Source organism: Alosa sapidissima, chromosome 6 (assembly GCF_018492685.1).
Source record: "Alosa sapidissima isolate fAloSap1 chromosome 6, fAloSap1.pri, whole genome shotgun sequence".
Lineage (NCBI taxonomy): Eukaryota > Metazoa > Chordata > Actinopteri > Clupeiformes > Clupeidae > Alosa > Alosa sapidissima.
The window spans coordinates 10,143,123-10,161,673 of record NC_055962.1 but is presented as its reverse complement, the minus strand read 5'-3'; the positions used below and the strand labels follow the sequence as shown (position 1 = coordinate 10,161,673).

The following is an 18,551-nucleotide window of genomic DNA, read 5'->3' as shown; positions in this document are numbered from 1 at the left end:
ACGGTGAGCCCCAAAATACTGAAAACACGTTTTCCAAAAGAGAACAGTCAACATGACCTTTTATGTCCGTGCGTCAGTGAGAGAAAGAGAGAGACGGGATTAATGGTGTGCTGCTGTGGGAAAAAAAGAATCTGTGTCTCACATACCACAACTCTTATATCATGTACAGTAAAGGTGGGTACGTGAGTGCTTATAACAAGATTCTGCCCTAACAAGGGACCACAAAAGAAGGCAAAAAGGGTGAACAGACAGACAACTTTGTGTAGTCTAGCTCTCCTTCTAGCTCTCCTTCTAGCTCTCCTTCTAAGAAATATACAGCTGACCGTCTCCTGTTACAGGATTGAGAGCAAGAAGTGCTGGATGAAACATTAGATCAAAGATCAACAGAGTCTGGGAGGCCTTAGCTCTCCCCATCCAGCAGCCACACCATGGGACACTGCGGAAAACAGACAGCAGGGAGACCCTAAAGTGGGCCTGCAGCCATTTAAGGAAACAGTTATACATATCTCTCTTGCATACATCCCTTGGTTTCACTTAAACTTCTGCAATATTACCCCTGCAGTAATCTTGATGTATGTAAGGGGTAGTATTTATTGTTACTCTATGGGCTCCTATGGCACAGGAGCTTGAATGCAGTTCTTGATTTTGCATGAAAGTCAGCATAATGGTTAAATGTGAAATATAAGTGGAAAGACACATTTCAATAACGCCTAGGATCCACACATATGTCTGTGAAATTGTCTTCAAGGATGTGTGGATATTTATGGACACTGGATGTCTTTGCATATACATTGCCAATAGTGTTAAACTCTTAAGAAAACTTACAAGTAAAAAAGAAATACAATGACTCCAGCATTTATATGAAAGCAAAACTGCTGTATAGGCTTCACTGGTAACATCACGTCACGTCAGCCTGGTCGTATAGCCTACCAGAGAATACAAGGGGATTCACGTATGAAAAGTGAAAGAGCGCTCTTGCTCATTTTACATTGATTCAAACTGTAACAGAGTAAAGTGAAGTTTGTCTCTTCTCTTTCACAGATTGTCTCTTCTCTTTTACGTGTCTGTCCAAATGTTAACTTTCTCCAACATTGGGGTTACGCCTGCGTGCGCCCGTATTTCAGATGACACAGGGATGGGACCCATTCAGGTGACTGAAAATCATGAGCGGGTCGGAGGACACGCACAAAATAGCTGAACACGTGCTTCTAGGGCAGTCAGATGTTACATTCGCCTGCACTTCAAGACAAAACACGTCTGTCTTCCAAATTGTAACCAGATTTCATTAGCTCACTGGTGTAAATAAGCCTACTAATTTAACCAAGTAAACCTGTGAGATGTCCACAAGACTGAGGGAATAGGTTAGATACCGGCCCCTGCAATTTAGCCAACAAAAGTCACTGTACACATATCCAATGTTATAATTGATAAATTAATACAAATACACCGATGAAAGTTAATTTGACCATCATACTTGATAGGTTATATTGTATGTTGGTAACAAACTGACTGTTGATGCCATGCGTAAAATCAGCGTAAATATCATTAGCCTAATAATTGGTTCGCATAATGTAGGCTAAGTCGTGTATTGATGTAGCCTATATATGTATGCCATCAACAGTTGTCCTTCCTTACCATAAAGAATAAATCTTTTTGAATCAACTCTTCATTTTCTATACACCGAGCTTCATAGAAACACAGGCCAGGGAGTTGCAGCTTTGCGAACAATTAGAGTAAAAAAGGACGATCAGCTTACCTCGGCAAGAGTAAAGTAGCCTAAACCTTTTGGGACTTCAACAATCACCGTCTGCTGCTGTCAGCTTTACCAAGTCAACTGGCGATTGATCCAGAGGAGAAAACATCTGTAAACGACGGAAAGATCCAGGCAGAGACAACGCTGTTCAACACATTCCACAGAAGAGCTTCTTACTATCGCAAGAAAAGTTCCGAATTTACGTTTGTCTTTTTCTTCTGGTCCATGTTAGATCTTATTGGTCGTACTCCCATGAGTTCTTCAACACCTCGTCTCCGCGTATGTTTGTTTAATGTAAGCTACAGAAAAGCAGGAAGGAAGTTAAACTGACAGTGACACTGAATACAACGGAACCAGCAGCTTTTCTCTCAGTTGCCCCGCACACAGAGAGTAGGGAGGAAAACATTCACCATCCCAAACTCTACAAGATTATGAATAGCGAGTGCGTCAACATTAGGTAATTTCATTTGTTTGGGTAGCATTCTTTTCGCAAGGGGGACACTGATTAACCGTGATCATGTTTCTTGTTCTGCGTAGACACAACACATTGTTTGCTGTGACAATTATTGTCAACAACAATAGTAACAACAAAAAAAGACCAAGTTAAATATACAGAACATCTATAATGTAGGTCTCACTAGTTGTTTGAAAATAGAGTTAAAAATATTCAAGTTAACTGTGTAACCAGATTGATGGCAACATGCTTTTTTTTAAACAATGGACTTAAACAACTTTTCGAAGTCTACTAAATTGTCTTTAAATAGTCGTTCCAGGTCATACACCCATAAGTAAAACTCAGGTGTGTAACCTGGCAGATCAAACTGAATGGAAAATACTATGCTATTGCCCCCTCTGATTTGAATGAGACTAGCTACCTGATAGGTTTATGAAAATGAATTTTCCATTCCCTGTGATTGAAACTAGGTTCACATGCAGGCAAAGAATCTTGTTTTCCCTCAAAGGTGACATCATTATCTGTTCAGTTTTTTGCATGCTCTTCTTATTGAACAATTTATAGGTATTTCAGTAAACAACATACATTCAGATTAAAGAGATTTGGCTCCAGGCCTACCACTAAACACAATTTGGGGTGTGAGTGTTTCTGTCTCTCTGTCTCTGTCTCTGTCTCTCTCTCTCTGTCTCTCTCTCTGTCTGTGTGCGTGTGTGTGTGTGTGTGTGTGTGTGTGTGTGTGTGTGTGTGTGTGTGTGTGTGTGAAGACAATAAAGCATGAAACGGGAGTGATCATTTTAATACATGCATATTCATATAACTGTATATGAGCATACACCCATAGCTCTGTAAATATAGTTTTATAGCTGAGTAAATACAGTTGTAGTTAAGCTCTGTTTATTTTTCCAAGTAGGCATGGGTGTAAAACTATTAGGCTATATCAGGTGTGTCTGTTGCTGTTTCGCCAATATGACCTTTACTCCCTGTAGCAGGAGTTGACCATAAACACTGTGACACTGTGTATTGATCCACAAGGTTAGCCCTGAGATTAGCACCACTGCATTTTTTCAGAATCCCATGAAGAGGCGTGGCCGGTATGTAGGTGTCCACATCCTGATAGCAAGATTACTTATCAGCACATTAAATGTCAACACTTGAAGTAAACATCCAAATAATCTTTGAATGGTTCGATGGTATAAGGTTGGTGTTCAAAAAAAGTGAGCAGTGGGGTGTTGCTCCAATCTCACATTTCTTACCATGTAGTAGCCTAGGCTAGGCCTCTCTAGTAGTTTGGTAGGCTACTTTGAAATTATGAGCATTTAACGCCACCTGTTGGTAGGCCTGACAAGCACAATACGCAATTCTACCAGTGACCACACGGAGGAGACACGTTTTAGGCCTATTATTATTATTATTACAGTCTTAGTCTTATTATTATTAATAATAATAATATTGTTGTTATTCTTATTATTTTACATTTTATTGAACTGACAGACTACTGGACTATGTGATGCAGCCCCATTGTGAGTTTGAGGTTTAATTATATTTCAGTTGTGCAGTCAAATTGTCTTCTAACCTCCACGAACATAGGCCTAGGCTACTCCTGAAATTGTAGACCATGAGGCTCATTCTCAAAGATACTTGACACAGCCTGCTTAAATAGGTCTAATGCTGAAGGAACAGTACAATTCAATGCCATGTCTTCATGTCAACGTTAGGTGGCAGCAGATAGCCAGTGGTGGAAGAGATTCATCCATAGTAAAAGTACCAGTACAACCAGAGAATGTCTGGTACAACCATAGACTGTAAAAAATAGAGTAGACAACCCAGCAGATTATGCAGATGGAACACTGAACACTGTAAAGCCATGGGACTTTTCTTTCTTTCTTTCTTTCTTTCTTTCTTTCTTTCTTTTTTTATTCGATATTTTTGTTGTTTCAGTTCAGTGGAATTTAACAATAACAATATTATTAGTAATAATAATAATAACAACAACAACAACAATATATTTATATTAATCGTCACCATCGTCAGGCTATTTGTTTTATTATTTTTTATGTATTCATGCAGCTCACAACTTTGCATTACTTGAACACGTACGTTGCACGTGCTAGACCTATGTTTTATTTTACAGTCTGGAAAGTGGGACTGCCTGGGTTTTGAAGGACATGTAAATAACAAGGTCGTATCCTGTCAAATTCAAGCATGGACAACCCCTCGAATCCAGATGTCTTCGTATTGGTTAAAAGGTCTGTTTGACGTTTTGTTTGTGATGTGGCCAATAAGAGGTTAGAGCTTGGCCACTGCCCACAGTTTTGAGAATAGTTAGATAGCCAATGATATATTGCTAGAGGCGGGCTAAAATAACTCAAGCAATCACAGTCTAAAGTTGGTAAACAGCAGCACAAGCTGGCTGACCTGACCTAATGGTGCAAGCTTTACCAGAGAAGGGGACGAGCCAGAGTGCGGAACGACACTGATATTCGCTAATACAGGTGGTAGGTATTGAATCTTAGTCTTCTTATATGCAACGTTGACGACAAAGTAGCAGATATTAACGTTATAGCAAACTGTTCAGAATATGGAGGCACATGTCACGTCAAGGTTAACGATGACAGGATCTGCAGCTATGCCCACGTTATTCTCGCTAGCACCGTTGTTGTGTCTGTTATTTGTCGTCGATTTATTTCTGATGTTTTTAGTTAGAATGGTACGGATGAATTCTAATTCGATTTTAGATGTGGATAAATTAGACAAATCTGTACGGACATGTGTGACTTAAGTAATGCAAAAACTTAATCTTACTGATTCAGTGGTATAGTGATGCTAACGGTTAAATGTATTAACGTCAACGTTAAACTGATTCAAACCTTTTAAGCTGTTTAAGTGTAACGTTAACGTGCCTTGATGAGCGTTTGGTTGCTAAGTTGACTAAGTCAACCTGCTATTTAGTTAGTGGTGTGCAGTTTTTTTGTAGATAGTGATTTGATTTGCCTGTGGCCAGTTACTACAATCTACTTTCAGTGCTTTCTCAGCAGTTGGAAAGTTGATGTGGTGCATGATTGTAGTCACGTCCCCTGTGAATCATACGAGCAGGGCAATTGATTTTAAACGTGATTTAGGCCTAGCACTACATCCTGTGTGGTGGGAAGTTCAGGATCTGACAATCGATGACTGAACTTGTGTAAACTTGTGAGCTGTAAAAAACATTATTGTGATTCAAAAGTAAACTAAATCCTCTCCTACTATGCCATGTTTACAAGCATGATAGACCAAAGTTACATTTAAGTGTAAACCTCACATTCAAATGCCACTCGGCACCCTCAGCAAAGTAGGACTATTTAGGTGAGGCTACTTGTTTGCCGATTCTGTTGGTGCCAAACTTCACTTCAGTATGGTCTTGGTGTCGCTTTCATATCAAGCCACAAGCCTGTCAAGAAGTGTATGGTACTTTCAGGAAGATTTTACCCCTTTGAAATCAGATTCTTAGAATTTCAGATTTCAGACTTTCTTTTTTTACAATCAGATTTTTAGAATGCAAAATACATGGACAGGATGGCATGCGTAAGGTTTGCCATGTTTCAAATGTAAACTAATTTATCATAATCAGAAGTGTTGGTCTGGTCTAATCTTTGACTGATGACTAAGGCATTAGGGCTTAGGCTACCATGAATACTAGCCTACATTGTTTTATTATCTGTATTTTCTTTATTAATCTACTGCTTTGTATAGTCCAACAGTTTTTATATCATATCAGCTCAGTTTGATAATGATTAATATGGAGCTATGTGGTTTAGCTAGGAATGCTTAATCAAGCAATTGTAAACAGGAAAGACAGGGGTGTTGCCCCAAAGTCCTTTGATTCCTGATCCCTGATTGGCTGTTAATACCAAAACCTTTCCATCTCTCCTGCAACTCTCTGTCCCCATCTCTGCTCACCAGAGAGTTGAACCCTTGGGTGACACAGCCACCCCCTTGCCCCCCTTACCACAGACACATAGTCCTAAGCACACGTCATCATCACCTTACCAAAGACGTATGCTGTTCCTCATACCACCCATCATCGGGACCTCCCAGGCTCTCTGGATCATCTCCAGCACTGGACCAGAGTGCCCCATCCCATCCAGTTCACATTATTCATATTCAGAGACATTGTTAATGGACGTGATTACAATGTCCTCTTATTCAATTTGTGAGTTTCGGACGCACACACACAAACACACCCCCCACACACACACACACACACACACACACACACAGAGACCTCTCAGCCTCCTAGCCACTCAGTAGTGCTGTGGAGGGGACAGTGCAAAAGAAATGGCCTCTAACCTATCTGTTAGAATCATTTGTACACGGCAGCCATTTTCCATCTGTTAATTGGCATTTGTTTAGAAGGCAGTGCTTTTATCTTTTCCTCCATGCACTTTTGTGTGTGTCCGGTGTCGTGGGAACCGAGGGAGACCTCTACTGAAGTTGACGTCCTGGAAACTGACGTGGTCACATTTTTGATAGGAATGGGGACTGTTTTAGGATGGGTTCTGATTTTCACATTAACTCATTGTTATGTTCTAAAATGGTTCTATGGTTATGGTACTTAGCAGAAGATGGTTCTATATTCATCATCTACATTTTCAGAGCTCTACACTAAAAAAAAATTTCAGGAGCACTTGTGCGCCCAAGTTAAAAAATTTAGGAGCACAGACAAAAATTTGGGCGCACAGTCAGTTCTGTACTTAACTTACACATAATCTAACATTATACTGCAGCTAACAGTTAAAACATGCCAGTGCACCAATTTCGAATATTAAGAATGACTGACAACATGTAGGCTACAGGAAACAGGATTTTAAAGATCAGTGCCTACTTTATTTTCAGTCTGTTCCTACATTTTGTTAATGTAAAATAATATAATACCATATTTGCATTTAGCCTGTATATCAAGTATCCTGCCAAATGTAGGCTAATTTATTTATTTGTGAATCCATCTATAGCTAAATCAAATATGCCCATGGTGACCTATCTGACTGCATACTGCCTAATACTACTACTAAAACAGTACATTTTCTCTTCCACAAAACCCAACATAGGCTAATCAAGGATATATGTTTTATACTTTTAGTTTTTATTTGAAATATCTGCATTGATGGGGAAAGGCAAACGTTAGGCCTACTTTCGTTTTGCACTTCAGCTTGTATTCGGTGTAAACAAACAAGCATGCGTGGAAGCCTGGAGTTGTAGCGTTCTACCTTTGAATAAAATGGGAGTATTACGGGAGGCTACTTTTGTGCCGGTTCGCTACAGCTATATTTTGCATATTCCAGCCAATACGTCAACTGGGCTAAAAGGCATGTTAGGTTACCTTTCCTTCTCTCACTGCATTCTCAGAATCTCATCCTGTTCCTCCTATATCCAATGAATTCGGTGGATAGAAGAACTAATTTCTTCAATCTTTGCATCTTGGCTGGCTAGTCTAACGCTTTTTCTGCGCGCTCTTGGATTTGATAGAAGCGACTACTAGCGAGTCACAACGCGAAACTGCTAACGTTGATGGGAGGTGTAGTTTTTATGCTGAATTCGCGACGTGATTCTATGGTTTGCACCAGTAATGTTTCTCGATGTTGCGGTGTATTTTGTAGACAAACATTGACATGGTTAGAAGTCATTCGCACCAGTGCGCCTAAATATTTTTTTTCACTCGCACGGCATCATTTTTACTCGCATGTGCGAGTGAAATGGGCGCACTGTAGAGCCCTGATTTTCCTTCTAAATGTGATAATCATATAGCCTGGTCTCCTTTTTATTAAATTATTTTGATGTAATATAATAAATCTGTTGGCTACAGTAGGTTACCATTTAATGGCAACAAGTGTTCCAGGCCCATGGATGTTTATGCTGATGTTCCTGTTTTGAAATTAGGGAAGTTGTGCAATGGTGCATTTCAGCAACTGAAGTGATATAGGCCTACACAATCAGGCCCTTATTAAAGCTTACAATATTCCATACATATTTTAAAACCAGTACCTGTGACTGAACTGATGTAGGAAGCTTCACTGATTGATCATGAACTTGCCTAGGCTATGTTATGGGTAGGCTTTGCTCACTGGAAAATCAGATTTTCTATGTTCATTTTATAAAACTTCTCCACTAGCTGATGTTGAAATGCTAACCTAAATAGAATAAATCAATAGGCCTAGACCTCCAAATGTAAGGTTTAAAACAAATCATAAAACTTGATAAAAAAGAAATATGGGTTGCGTATGAGCGCAGGCATGCCACCACCTACACACTTCATCTCTAGCGTAAACAAGCGATGTCAGCGTTCAAGCGTGGCTCCGCTCTGCTTCGACACGCCCCTGGCCTCCACACCCCTGTTGTGGAAGCATGGCTGTGGTGATATCTCAATGCTTTGACTGTTTGTTGATAAGACAACTGAATAACACTCGTGGACTCAGTGCCAGTATGCCCCAGTATTCAGCTTAAAGCTTTTTTCTTTTGTGCTTTCAGGTTGTACCGTGCTTAGTACTGTCATCATTACAGTACATGTAATATTTACTGTGCCTTTATTTGACAAGCCTTTGACCATTAGGGCCTCTCTGAATTCCATGATACGATCAAAGTGTTTTAATCAAAAGTATTTTTTAGGTGATAACACTGATGAGGGCGTCAGTTAGTTGGGTTTATGATGAGAGGAAGGCAAACATCCTTGCTCTCCTCGTTCCAGCTTGTGGAATTTGGACCCTGTGAACAACACACATTGGTGCATTAGGTTAGTTACTCTATCAGGCATAGCCTAAGTAGACCAATGTAAACATTGGCTGCTACAAACGGTGTTGTTGGTCTGCATGCTGAGGACGAATGGCCGAAGCCATACTAACTCATCTGGCATGACGCCACCAATTACGTATGCTGCTGGACTTTGAATGCGTAGGGCAAACGAGAACGAGAGGAGACGTTCGGTCAGGTGAACAGAGACTCCATTCTTGTTGAGTTCTAAAGTCTAAAGAGAGTCCACCACAGCCCTCTAATGTTAACAAATGTCACATGCAGACATCACGCCATGGCATGGTCACTAATCAAGAGCTCGCTCACACACACACACACACACATGCATGCACACACTGTGTTTGCAAACGATCAAGAGACCTATAGACACACCCTCCTGTTTAAAGTAGGTTCTTTGCTCTTCTGCAGTTGGTCACTGCTGTTGCCTCTTAGCTGTTTTATATGTCAGGCTCTCCCAGCAGTCTAGGTCAACACAGCAGTGTGCTGCAGAGAAGGGAGGGCTGCGGGGGATTATTTCTGTCCAAGCGAGAAAGTCATCCGGAGAGACTTACAGGCTAACGGGAGCAGACTCCTGTGCGTGGGTAGGTGTGTGCTTGTGAGTGAGTGTGTGTGTGTGTGGGGTGTCTGTCCTTCGACTGTAAAGTGTGCCATCAAAGACGGTCATGGAAAAGAGTTCCGTCTCCACCAGAAGCCTTTTACAGAGTTTAGCAAGACGTTCAGAGATTAATAACACAGAATCCTGTATGTGCATTCTTACTGTTTGCCTATTGGAAAATGAATCAAAGCCGTGGGGGCCATTTTTATACAGTAATACAATAACACACAATGTCAAGAAGACAGACACTATGAGGTAATTTCCTTGTGCAGCTCTCAGTGTGTGAGCAAACTGTTAAGCCTTTGGGAAAGGCCATGCAGTGGGCAGTGGACAAATTTACTGGCAGAGCAGTCTGGCAGCAGAGACAATCCTCCCTTTGGCATCCAGCAATTCCAGGCCTCCCGAAAGAAGGGGAAGCGTGAGTGACGGTGCCCTTCTAACACTTTTATAACTGCACAGCACCGATTCGTCTCGTCCCTATTCTTAGCTTGAGGGCGATTGTCAACGAGCCCTGTTTGATAAGAGGACAATTGCTTTCTTGGCATGTACCCCATGGAGGACAACAGGAGCCTTGCTTGGTTGACAAGTAAAACGAGTGCATAAAACAAGGGATGCAATTCATGCTTGTTGTGACCATTCGCGTTTTGTTTATACACTATTGCACACGGTTGGTTGGTTGGTCGGTTTGAGTTATTAGGCAGAGGCTGTCTCTGGATCAGTAGCCGACAGTCAGCAAGCTGTTTTATGTGCTTATTATTTGCCCTTACAATGTTTGACTTTCAGAAGTGCACAGCAGCCCCGTCCGAGTACTGGAATGAATGAGGCTTTCTCTATATATATTTTCAAGGGCTAGTTCACTCAATAATGTGAAGGCTGGAGTCACCCATGTAATTCCATCTCAGTGCAGAGCTAAACCTTGTGACCAGAAAGGGAAAAGAGCCATCCTCAAAATCGATACTAGTCTATGGATAAGGAAGAAGTGTTTGAGTAGGCAAAATAGTTTATTCACTATGTCAGCACAGTACTAAAGTAGTGGGCTTCCATTAGCCATGCTGTCAGACATGCTAGTTATCTATGATACGTGGATGTTATACTCCGTCTGTTAGGATCGCTTGGAACACCCTCACATGTGTCACAAGTGGTTGCCATCCTGTCAAAGTGGTGAAAACATGATGGCCCAGTCTTATCGCTAGATAGCTCAGGTACCTGGTGCTACTTTGGTCAGTCACAGGTTAAGGACAGCCATTTATCTGAGCTGTGTGAAATTGACCTAACCTTTGAGGGAATGTCTTGGCTGCAGTGAGGCACGATAGCAGCTGTGTTGTGCTTGCATTCCTAGGTTGTTGATCCTTGGTGTTGAGTGCTTTGCTGGCCATATGCCCCCATGATCGCCACCACCGTTATGCTACCCTGAGCCAATAGCATGACACCCCCCCCAACGCACCATGACCAACATTTCTTACGGCCTATGGAATCTCTGGTTCGGTTCACCCTCGGCTCATTTTACGGTTACCTAAAGCCGATGATGGGTCATATTTCTGAGAGTTAATTTTAGCACTGCATTGTTTGTTTGCTCGGTGTGTTTTCACTGACCGTCACTTTGTGGCTCTGTTGTTTGCTGCGGTCTGCTCTCTTACCTTTGCGACAGTGAACTGAGTCACTGAAAAATGCCTGCAATGTATCTTGTTGTTTACGCGTGTGTTAGTACACAACACTCTTATTGCGTATGAGAGAAGCCTGTTGTGTAGTTGGACAATGGATCAGGTCACTTCAATTGTGCTTTCCGTATCTGTCAGTTTACAGTGTCGGCCATATACACAATCACAGCGTTAACTATAAAGTATTAGCATTTTGTGTCAACCTCAAACCCCTTATCATGGATACTCTTCATCATTGTAATTCATTTAGCAAAGCCTTTTTATTTAACATGTCTTGCAATATATTACAGATACACTCTTTTTTTCAGTATACTATTCATGATATACCCTTACCTAGCGATGAAACCCATTACCTTGATGTAATTTGCACCTTGCTTATAACCGTTGCTCACTGCATGGGTACTCGATGTTAGCATCTAGCGTTTTATACGCAAACTTCAACACACACCCTAACCCAGATCCTCTATCTATCTATCTGTCTGTCTGTCTGACTCTTTATGTTGTGTCCGTCAGGTGTGAAGGAGACCCATCATGGCGGGGGACATGATGTTGCTGATGCGGGGCCTGGCCAAGCTGAGCCAGGCGGTGATCGAGACGCAGGCCAGTATGCTGCGCAATGGCGGCGCCCAGGGTTTCGCCCAGGGCATGCAGATGACTGCAGAGCAAGGCATGGGAGCGGCCATGCAGAAGATTCAGGTGAGGAGCAGAGGGACGCAGTAGAGGTGGAGGAGAGAGGGGTGTGGTGTTAGAAACAGGGTTCGTACGGGTGCTTGAAATCCTTGAAAATGCTTGAATTTTAATGTTGCGTTTTCAAGGTTTGAAAAGTGCTTGCATTTCGGATAAAGTGCTGAAAATGCTTAAAATTGACATAGCTATTTGATGGAATAGTTAGCTTAGCCTATTAGATGCAGAAAGTCGGAGAGTTTAAAATTAAAACTTCTCCGCCATGGTCCTCGCTCGCGCCTCTGCGTGTGTGACTGATCTGCCAGTCTGTTTTCATGCGTGACAACGCCCCCCTGCACACCGTCGGAGATGACCATCAACATGAAGTGAGGTTGCCGTTTTAATGAGCGTTGGTTAGAAAACAGCTATTTCAGACTGTTGAACAGAAATCATGTAGGCTAGGGTCATACAGATGCATTACTAGCTGGGTCGCCATTTAAAGCTAACATATTATTGAATAGGCTACTTAGCTCCAATCATTGGAAGACAAGGAGAAAGTTAGGTTGAAGAGGGAGACGAAACTTTATGGTATGTGAATGCAAAACCGCACCAGTCATGCTATGGCCGTATCTACCATAGAGGTCACCTTTCTTCAAATTTCGTTTTATTTATTAACTAAAAATAGCCGACAAAACAATTATCCTTGCATCAACGCACCGTCACGCAACACATAGTTGTAGATACCTCTGACATGTCAGAATGAAAGTAGAGTTGACTCTGCTATCGCAGAGCTATATCCTAACTAACAAACGCAACACAGTGTCTCACGCAGCTCAAATAAACTTCAATACCCACAAATCCATTGTCCAAAATAAATAATCGTCAGACCTGAACAAAGGCTGACTTCAAGGCCTACTCAAAATGTTATGCTGAAATTCAGTGGAGTTGCAGCTAGCTAACCTGCACTGAAAATAGTAGCATAAGGATAGTAGCCTAGATAGTAGATAATAGTAGGCCTAAATATTTATATGGATATTATCTAAGCATGATATTGATTATTGGTCAGTTATTTGCACAGGAGATAGGAGAAGGGAAATCGGGCAGAAAGGTGGAAATGAGGAGAAAGAGTTAAGAGAAGAGAGGGAAATGATAGGCAAAGGGCCCTAACAAGTGAGTGAGAGTCAAGAAGTGACACTCACTGTGTCAGAACGTTCAAGCTCAGCAGCCTATGACCCTGAAATTTATAAATGCAACATTCACTACTCTGATGAGAAGAAGCAGAGCATTCTTAATTAAAGATGGAGCAGAAATCCTCAAAACCAATTGGAGAAAAGGCTCTTAAAATATACTGTACAGGTGCATCTAAAAAAGTAGAATAATATTGTGGAAAAGTGTATTGGTTTAAGTTTTAAACAAAACATGTCATAAATGATCATGATCACCTTTATATTACAGCCCTCTATGGTGAAGTCTTTCATAGGCATATATAGGGCTACTTTGCTCTTTTATAAATGTACCATATGCCTAATATGCTGTATTTCTAAGTGTGATTTATGATATAATGTATAAATTATATTTATGTCTATTTATCTATTAGTTTCCGCAATATTCACCATCATTTAAGGGGTTATTTTTCAAATTTTTCTTCCTTGGGGGCATGCCCCCGGACCCCCATAATATTTTGCGGGGGGCAACATTTCTATCAACACCCCTGACCTCGGTATTTGAATCCTGGCTACGGCCTTGGTCAGGTCTCAAACTTCAGCTTAGTTTTGTGGTTTAATGCTTATAGGCCCTACAAGTGGAAAGGACATTAAAACACCATGCATTATGTGCCTATCGTGCCGTTTGGCAAGAAGTTAAATTCATCCACTTATATGACAACTCCGTCATCTTCATGTCACCCAACGTCACATCTCCGCATTGCTAGCCTACTGGTTGGCATCTCATGATAACAGATGTACTGTAGGCCTGTCTGCATGCCGTTGTAGGCAAGAAAGAGACATAATCAGTCTTGACTGTCATGAAAGAGTGAGCCTTAACATTAGTTTGAGTTCACATATTCAGCAAAGAATAGTTATTTGTTGAGTGATTATTTTCTTATTTTATTTATTTATTTAATGGGGTTTTTTGTGTATATTGACACAGCCAGTTAGATAGCAAGCAAAGTCTACTTCCTGACAGGTGACACATTTTTAAGTTTTCCTTTAATTTCTTTTCCTGCTATTAAGAAACACAAGGAGGAGAGAGAGTTGTGGTGTTGGGAAGGTGCTGTTAGAGAGGTGGAGGAGAGAGGGGTGTGGTGTTGGGAAGGTGGTGTTGGAGAGAAGAGGTGAGGTGGGGCTGTTGGTGGTGGAGCTGTGTTGTAGTCTAGTCAAGACCACCTAAACCGAGACCAAGTATCAAGCATCAAGGGAAGGCAAGACTTTGGCTAACATCTGCTTGATCCTAGACAACAAGAGCTTCTTCTAGATCTTTACCTATACCCTGTATTCAGTTGCATTCGTGTGTGAATGGTGGGGTGAACAGCTGTTGAAAAGTAGGATTATCAAATTATTAATGACGTTGCATTTGAAGCAGAATGTTTTATATCCAATCACAGTAATGTGTTTACAAATACTTTTTCAGGCATTGTGATCTAGTGGTCTAGTCTTGAAATAAAACCTTGAGTCCTCTATGTCCAAGACAATACAAACAATACAATCAATTCCTAGACAAGACCAAGACTGTGATCTTGAGAACGGTCTAACACAGTGATTGGGTGGGGGGAAAGGGTGGCGTTTGTGGAGTGGGGTTGAGAGTGATGTGGGACGGGTGGGTGCTGCTCTTATGTGTTTGCCCCTGCTGTTTGTGTGAGCTGACATAAACCTGCTGCAGTCCTGCCTGCATGGAGCTTCAGTCGCAGGTTGGAGCTTGCTTCACTTGCCCATACACAGGCAAGAAGGGGAACCTGTTTAACAGAAAGGAATGTTGGCGCAGACAGCTTTGGCAAAGATGGAGTCCCGAAGCCATGACGTAGCGTTGTCAAGGCAGCAATTTCACTGGATCTAAACAAATCAATCTACCATTAGAAATCACCATAATTATAACCAAATAATTTTACAACGTTTCTAAGACGTTAGTATTTTTTTTTTTTTACACTGTAGGAATCACATACTACAACATATATTCATACCAACACGATCAAATTTATGACTACAGAGTTTTATTTTAGCATGGATTTCCTTAAATTCACAGACGTGTTTTGCCTTTATTTTTTTGGCAAAAAACGTCGTTCTTAACAGCCGCCAGTCTTTCAGAAGATGTGAAATATCCACTGGAATTTTCTTTCTTTCTATTACACCTGCCATGAAATCTGTGTTATGTGGCTAAGCTGCTGCCTAGCAGGTAAAACACCTTTAAATGGATATAGGCCTATTTATTTTTATTAGCTAGAAATGATGCCACATGTCTACATTCAATGCTATTTATGCCATTTCGAAAGTTTGTTTAGATCCAGTGATTCTACCGTCATGGAAACGCTACGTCACACTTCGGGACTCTATTGCATCTTTGAGCTGGGGCATGATGTAATAAAAAGATTTAATTAAACCCTCCCAATACATTGTCACGCTGAACAATGCATTAAGCCTCTGACCACGCTTGAAGAATGGATTCAGAGTGACCTACTGATTGCTGCATGAATTTTTAATTGTAAACCCCAAACTTTAAAACAACCTTCTCATTGTGGACATCTCTGTTGAGAAAGTGTTGGATGTCGCTTTTGTCTTGCAGCCTTATTGTTGACTTAACATGACAAAAAGAAACCTCTTGGTCTATGTTATGTAGGAGGTAGTGCAAAGTGTTTCCTCTATGCATATAGTAACAATCACGGTCTCTGTCACACAAGGTCTACTTGTGGTGTCATACTATGTCAGTGCATATATTTAGAAATGTCTTTATACTGGCAACTAATATGTGTTTCATTTATATGTTTATTATAACATAATATATGTGTGTTTTTTTTTTTTTTTTTTTCAGGAATTTAGTGGTCAACAGCAGAGCATGTCAGAGTTTGATTCCGAAATGGACACAGAGTACAACTTCACTGCAGAAGAGGGCATGGAAGGTTCTGGTTCCGGCCAGAGGGGCATGGAAGACGAGTTCAGGCACCACGCGGGCTCGACGGCAGCAGATGACGCAGCGGCCCAGTCGTACGGCCGCGCAGCACCGGGGGCAAAGTCCAACCTGTTCGAGGGCTACAAGGACCCCAGCAGGCAGTTCTCCAGCCAGGTCCGCTCCTTCCACCAGGTCCGCTGCTACCATCAGGACCACTCATCCGTGGGCGGCTTGACAGCCGAGGACATTCAGAAGGCCAGAGAAGCCAAGCGCAACGAGGGGAAGCCCCATAAGCAGATGGTATGGCTGCATGCCCTTTCTCTCTGTTCCTCACTGTGTAGGCCGGCACGGCACAGCCAGACCCCCCCCCCCACACACACACACACACACACACACACACACACACACGAAAATGTCATTGATTGATGACATTTCATTATTGGCACAAGAAAGGATCTCGGTCACATAAAAAAGATTAAAGTTCTAAATACTCAAACAGTTTACTCATTATGTCCTGTGGCTCTGGCGACTTATAAACTCTCACGAGTTAGCCAACAATATCAGCTGTGTTTACACTGCTTGTCGTCCTGCCTTGTTCTCCATTATAACTAAGTGGGAATGCAGTAATGATTAAGCCGTATTAAAAGCCGCATGCCATTTGAAACAACACCAATAATTATATCTTTTCTATCTGTGTTGAGGTGGTGGTGCAAGTAGTGTAAATGTACTCTAGCTGTCTCCATTTACATTTGTTGTGTACTTGTTGATATATAATTGTGAAAACTGTTTTCACTGCTGTCAGTTAGATGCATCCTGCGTAAGACTAAGTTTGAACTAGTGCTGTGTTTTCAACTCAATGTCAACAGAGTGATGATATGAGAGAACCTCAGCTCACTCCACTGTGAGACCACAGAGACAGATTGAAGATGATCTCAATCTAATGCATCACACACCAGATCTCTGTCAGAGCACTGGCTTCCTCTTAGCCTCTCAGTCTTTCTCGTTTCAGCTCAGCGAGAGGGCCAGGGAGCGAAAAGTGCCTGTCACACGATTAGGAAGGCTGGCCAATTTTGGAGGTAAGGACCTTTCAGCTTTTTGTTATATACTTTCTTTTTATTATTATTTTTTTTAAATACTGCAATTAACAAACATAACCTCAGAGGAAATCTGAGAGAGAAATTATTTCCCCTGAATTTTAGCTGAATCAAAAATGTATATCTGATATTCAGTGCTTAATATTTATCCTCTCTCAATATGTTGTTGGTTAAGAGATAGTTTTGAGTCTCCCTTTCATTTTTGTATACATCCTTATAAGGTTGTAGCGTATTTGTAACATTATCTGACCTTTGGGAAAACAAAACAAAGTCAGATAAAGGCCCTCTCCTTGTGTGTTGACTCAGCCAGTGTTTGTCTTGGCAGCACCACCTCTCTATTTTAGACCTGTGTTTGTGTGGGGCTTTACCTCAAATCCTGTTTTAATGAGCTGGATTTAAGGTTGCAACTTAACCTTTGCAACCCTCTTTCCTTTTTTCTTTTTTCTCTCTCACACCTTCCCTGCCCTGCTCTCTGGGTTTTTCAGCTGTCAGTGGGATTGCTCAGATGGACATTTTTGGGTTTTGGGGTGTCAGTGAATAAGTATGGTCCATAATACACACACACACACACACACACACACACACACACTAATGCTTTTATTTGGATCTTAGCACAGAGGAAGAATGTACAGACCCAAACATTGCTAGAAGTATGTTACAGGTTTAGACAGGTCTAATGAAACCCAGAGATGTGTTGTACTATTTTTCATCCTTTCTGCACTTCTGTTTTCAGTGTTACCCAAACAGATCCATTACCACCATTGTTATAAATTGTCATCATAGACCCACACATACAGTACAGTACTCACTCATTCACACACACACACACACTGTAGCACATCCACGCACAGGTACAGTACAGTACACCTACGCAACCAACACAAGATTGAGAGATGGAGCCCTCAGGGCACTTTTGCGAGTGACGCTGCAGACTGTTTTGGCCGTGGCCGTGTCATGGTGCATGGAAGAGCTTGGCTCGTCTGGCAGGCTGACGCCAGCTCACCTGTTTCCCCACTGGGATCCCGGCCCTCGGCTGGCTGGCTTGCTTCAGCTTTAGTTCTCACTGGCTGGGACCACTTTTCACTAGTTCAGGGTCATGATATAACAACGCTCCTGGTCCAACATAAGATTGTCCTCCCCCTGGCATCTGAACCCAACCATTTGACAGACATTTAAGTGCAGTATGTCAAGTTTCTATCTAGTTTTGTTCAAATTGAATCGTGTTGTGTTGAAGACTGGTAGGGCCTGAGGATAGAAACTCGTAATAAAAACACCCTATTCTGATTGGCCTTTCCATGTATGATACAGATGTAATGTTTCTGGTCGTTCGCCTATTCAGACAAATGTGTCCGTTCTGTTGAAATACAGTTGTTTTGTGTAGGCTATGCAGTTGTCAGTGTGAATGCTCAGATGAAAACTGATAAGGATTTAAGTACATATACACAGTGATATACAG

The 18,551-nt window shown here is 41.5% G+C and overlaps 2 protein-coding genes across 3 annotated transcripts in view; one reads left to right on the top strand and one right to left on the bottom strand.

The window, feature by feature from the left end:
- Window positions 1–2,239, bottom strand: part of itpkb (inositol-trisphosphate 3-kinase B) — a 34,984-nt gene extending 32,745 nt beyond the window's left edge. Inside the window, exon 1 of the mRNA XM_042094400.1 lies at window positions 1,757–2,239. The gene's annotated coding sequence lies outside the window, so the exon portion shown is untranslated. The remainder of the gene's footprint in view (window positions 1–1,756) is intronic.
- Window positions 2,240–4,552: 2,313 nt separating this feature from the next.
- The window catches only part of coq8aa (coenzyme Q8A, genome duplicate a), a 37,039-nt gene continuing 23,040 nt past the window's right edge, over window positions 4,553–18,551 (top strand). Inside the window, exons 1-5 of one of the 2 annotated variants that reach the window (XM_042094402.1) lie at window positions 4,595–4,702; window positions 9,446–9,568; window positions 11,754–11,936; window positions 15,924–16,301; window positions 17,011–17,077. In XM_042094402.1, the coding sequence (XP_041950336.1) occupies window positions 11,772–11,936; window positions 15,924–16,301; window positions 17,011–17,077 (610 nt within the window). In that variant the 5' untranslated portion in view covers window positions 4,595–4,702; window positions 9,446–9,568; window positions 11,754–11,771. Of the gene's footprint in view, window positions 4,703–9,445; window positions 9,569–11,753; window positions 11,937–15,923; window positions 16,302–17,010; window positions 17,078–18,551 lie in introns of both variants that reach the window. The other variant, XM_042094401.1, reaches the window with a different exon arrangement.